Source organism: Cebus imitator, unplaced genomic scaffold (assembly GCF_001604975.1).
Source record: "Cebus imitator isolate Cc_AM_T3 unplaced genomic scaffold, Cebus_imitator-1.0 Scaffold539, whole genome shotgun sequence".
Lineage (NCBI taxonomy): Eukaryota > Metazoa > Chordata > Mammalia > Primates > Cebidae > Cebus > Cebus imitator.
In genome coordinates this window covers 1,280,392-1,285,289 of record NW_016107854.1, presented here as the reverse complement: position 1 = coordinate 1,285,289, position 4,898 = coordinate 1,280,392, and the positions used below count along the sequence as shown (strand labels likewise).

The 4,898-nt window shown below is 39.8% G+C and overlaps 1 protein-coding gene across 1 annotated transcript in view; it reads right to left on the bottom strand.

The window, feature by feature from the left end:
- Positions 1 to 247: 247 nt before the first annotated feature.
- Positions 248 to 4,898, bottom strand: part of KCMF1 (potassium channel modulatory factor 1) — an 89,346-nt gene continuing 84,695 nt past the window's right edge. Inside the window, 1 exon segment of the mRNA XM_017514948.2 lies at positions 248 to 872. Within this exon segment, the coding sequence (XP_017370437.2) occupies positions 611 to 872 (262 nt within the window). The 3' untranslated portion in view covers positions 248 to 610.

Genomic DNA, 4,898 nt, shown 5'->3' with positions numbered 1-4,898 from the left:
GAGTGCCACACCCGGCTACAATCCCCAGATTCCACTGCAGAGCTGGCTTTGTGCGTAGGAGGCACACAAAGAAAGGTGATTCAGGCAGATATTATTCAAAAGCTACTTCGCAGTGTAACCATTGAATAATGTTTGGGAAAGCTTTGGGCTTTGTATTTTTTTTTTTAAGTTTTACTCCTTGTATTTAATTTTTTAAATAACAAGGTCACTAAAACTCATGCACGCTGCAAAAAACCTCATGCAGTAGTTAAGGTAAACCATCCAAGCAGTTTTTATTCATTAATATTCATAAATACACACAGCAGCTTCATTAGAGATTTCAATTTTCCTCTTCAGTTTGAATGTGGAATATTAGGAGAGCCTTTTGCATGTCAAGGTACAGGAAGCAGAGATCACCCCTGCACTGCTACCTACATTTACCTGCTAGAAGTAAAAATTAGTTAAGTGGAAATGATTATCATATATATTTTCTCTCTTCCTTTTGAATGTACACAATGTAACAAGAGTGACAGACCTGAAATTACAATCACCAAACAAACCCAAGATAGTTGTTGTCCACTTTCATTGGCAAATACAGCACAGAGGACATTGTCTGCGAATTGGGATGTCATCAAAGAGGAGGTGGTGGAGGCTCATTTCCTTTATTACTCTCTTTTAAATTTAGGTTTTCTAAAGCAACATCTAAAGGCATAATATCTACACAGCCCATAGCACCAAAATCTGCCATCTCCCCCCGATCATCCTCGTCTGAGGACGAGCTCTCTTCACGCACTAAAGTGGACAGAAGGAGCTCTTGGACAAACAGGCTGCGGTCCGCGCGCTCACTTTCCATGGACTGGCGCTCCGTTTCAGACATTTTAGGATCATTCAACCTGTGTAGTTAAAAAGAAAAGACCTTATTGGTAAAAAGTCAATGAACAATGGCATGGCCAATTTCTACAGTACTCTCCACTGTGCAAGTTTTACAGGTGGCGAAATTCAGAATAAGACATTGCTGGAATACCTGGCTCTAATTTATCCTTAATTGTGTTGAGAAGAATTCCTCATACTTTTTCCAATACTGTTACCTGAAAGTGCAAATCTATGCTTTAGACTCAATGAGGAAAAAAAAAAAACCCACACATTTAGACTTTTCCCACTCCAGAGAAAACTAGGTGAAAATGAGGAAAACAGGATTTCTTATAGATTAGATGCTTGGGAAAGTATCTAACCAGAATTTCATCTGGGGGTAAATAAAAAAAAGAAAGTAAAACACAAAAACAAAATCTACAGTCAACAGAATATTCAACTGAAAAATATCCTAAAATTTCCTCTGACGTTTTTCTATTACTGTATTTAATACATTTCTCCTACCAAGAACCTACAATGTAGCAGGGTAGACACAAGGTCTACCTGCCTGACTTGCTCACCTGATGTATGCACTTAGGACAGCTGGGCTATGCTGGGAAACTTGGCTCATCTGCAGAGACTGGACAGATGGTTAAGAATTGAAAATTCTACTTACCACTTGTTACTAAAGTAGTTAAATTACTTTAAAATGTCAATTTCTGGCTGGGCGCGGTGGCTCACGCCTGTAATGCCAATACTTTGGGAGGCCAAGGCGGGTGGATCACCTGAGGTCAGGAGTTCAAGACTAGCCTGGCCAATACCGCCTCTATTAAAAATACAAAAATTAGCAGGGTATGGTGGTGCACACCTGTAATCCAAGCTACTTGGGAGGTTGAGGCATGGAATTGCTTGAGCCCGAGAGGTTACAGTGAGCTGAGATTGCGCCACTGCACTCCAGCCTGGGCAACAGAGTGAGACTCTGTCCTCTTCACCCCCCCGCCCCCTACAAAAAAACCAGTCAATCTCCAACCAAAAATGATGCAAAATTCTGCTTAGTTTCTACTGATTTCCTCTACACTTTCAGCGGCAAATAAAGGGAAATTAACAAGCAATGGGGCAGCAAAAGGAACAACGCGGGAGAAGATGGGTACACTGAAAGGAGGCCTGGCAGGCACACGACAGGTCTTCTCCCTGAGGACCTAGAGGCAGCACCTTGAGCCCAGAGACAGATATACTCCATGCTCCCTTACTGCCTGGCACCTGCTTCCTGCTGTCCTACCAACACTGCAAGGCACAGGAGCATCTCCAAGTCACCATGGACGATACTAATGATGGGTCAGGCTCTGAGCGCTCTTTGAGTGCATTAGTTCATTTAACTCCTCTGAGTTAGGGCCTATTATCATCAACATTTTACAGGAAGAGGAAACTGAAGCAAAGGTTAAGTAATTTGCACAAAACCTCATAGATGCTAAGTTCAAAACCACTGAATAATTAGGTATCTATGACTAAGAAAATAAAAGATCCATTTCAGAATTGAAGGAGAGCAAAAATATCTGGAAGGTAATTACAGAAAAGCCATAAAATCCATATTGAAAAAAATGACTGATCACATTGATGGTTAAAAACAAATTAAGAATATCGTAAGAGAGTATCTAATAGAATAGAAGACTGAGTAGACTACATGTTCTCAACGCAAAGCTATAAAAATGTTACGAACTGAAGTGCATTCCATGTTCTTAGCTTTGGAAAAGGACTTTGGTAAAGAAAACTCTAGAGAAGTTAAACGTATAACAGAAAGATAAAGGATATATAGAAGACTCCCCATGTAATAATGAGGCAAACTAAGAACATACAGGCTGGAGCCTTCAGCCCTTGAGAGAGCATGCACTAACAATATTACTGTTTTGATTTTTGTGGAAATAACTGAGAACACACCTCATTCCTGAAAGGCAGATCAAGTCTATGTATGAGGTACTGGTACTAGGTCTTGATTTCCTGATAAAATATAAAATTTAGGATATAAATGGAACTGCAAGGCTTGTGAGGATCTTCAAGTTGGAGTTAGCAAAATGAGCTGGTCCCACTGTCAAAAGACCGTATCTGGCTGGGCATGGTGACTCATGCCTTTGTAATCCCAGCACTTTGTGAGGCCGACATGGGTGGATCACAAGTTAGGAGTTCAAGACCAGCCTGGCCAATATGGTGAAACCCTCTCTCTGCTAAAAATATGAAAATTATCTGGGCATGATGGCGGGCTCCTGTAGTCCAAGTCATTTGGGAAGCTGGGACAGAAGAATTGCTTAAACCCGGGAGGCGGAGGCTGCAGTGAGCTGAGATTGCGCCCCTGCACTCCAGCCTGGGCCACAACAGCAAAACTCTGTCTCAAAAAAAAAAAAAAAAAAAGACGGGATCTGACTTACACACTCCAACAATCAATTTCTAAAGGTCAGCTATCTTAGATTCCAAAGAAACTGTGGTCTTACCATCAGTTCCAGGGCAGCATGAATAGGAACTGCCCCTGGTCAAAGAAAAGACCAAAAATAAGGCTTGAGCTCTCTATATATCATATACTAGCTGTGTGACCAGAGACCAGGATCTCCCCTGCATACACTGCAGACATTTGCCTTGCCTTGAAAATTCACAGTGCATATTAATATGTCTGAAAGTTCTGAGAAACCCAACAGTAAATAATCTCTTTATTTTTCTTACTTTGCTTTCTATAACCTTATTATAATTGGGGATGGAAGAACATAAGTAATTACATATATTCCTTCGAATGAAGTTAAGAGAGTACTTCTGAGGAAGTGTTGCCTAAATCCTGTGAATATGATGCAATAAAAGATGTGGAAAGTGGTCCACAAATTGCATGGCACCATGCAATGTACAGTATCAGATGATGGAAGGGAGCTTTCAAGAAGCTACAACCAGAATCCAAGGAGAGGACTCAGAGGTCACTCATAAGCTCTGAGAGTTGGATGTGTAATAAACAGATCAAGTACTAGTAGTAGCAGTTTAGTAGTTTGGAGCCTTAAAAAAAAAAAAGAATAGGGCAAGGGTGGATGGGAAGATGTCTTTTCCAAAGGGCACTGACAAGACATTCCATCCACAGTTCTGTGAACTCTCGGTAGAAATGCACACTGGTAGATCTCCTTTTTGAGGAAGGGACCTATATCTGGCATGTTACAGACCTGCTGCTGGTCAGTCCCTATGGGTATGGCAACATGGTGGCAGGTAGCTCCATCTGTGGCTCTGTGATTTTTCTTACATTAAAGCAGCATTTCCTGGTAATAACCAGGCAGAGTTACTGACCTTGCAGAGATTCTTTAAAGGTAAATTCCCCATTTAAAATTTTTCCTTGATTTCATAACAAATAACGAGTATCATTAATTGTGCCTTTATTCTAGGCCAGATACTGAGCCAGACCATACACATAGCAGTATTTCATTTAATCCTCAAAATAATTCTCTTTCTAGAGGCAAAACTTCTAGGAGACTGATGATAAAATTGAAGTTTGGAGAAATGAAATGACTTGCCTGAGGTCCAAAACTTGTAAGTGGCAAAGCTGGGGCACTAGCTCAGGGATTTTCAAGCGTTTTTTATTATGTACCCATAATATGTTATTTATAACCATACACATGCACCACTGTATTAACAGAGTATGAGATAAAGTAGAAATCATATTTTCTTCTAAAATCCCAATGAATCGTCATACACACTGCATTTTGGAGACAATGATGTATTTAACGTTATTCTTCATTTTACAGTTCTTTCTTTATATTCCTCTCTGCTTCCTTAAAAGCCCAAATTATTTCAGGTTCATTATCTGTTGAGCCTAAGTCTCTACTTATCATTGCTTTCTTTGAAACCTTTTTTTTATTCCTAAAAGTCACATAAAATGCCTGGGAAGTTTTGGCAGACAAATACATGTAGCTGCTAACAGTTCCAGAAGCAAACAGGAACTCCATCCAGTAGAGTAGTTTACTGTTGTACTGAATATGATTTATACCATGGGAAGCCATTTTTTTTTTTTTTTTTTTTTTTTTTTTTTTTTTTTTTTTTTTTTTTTTTTT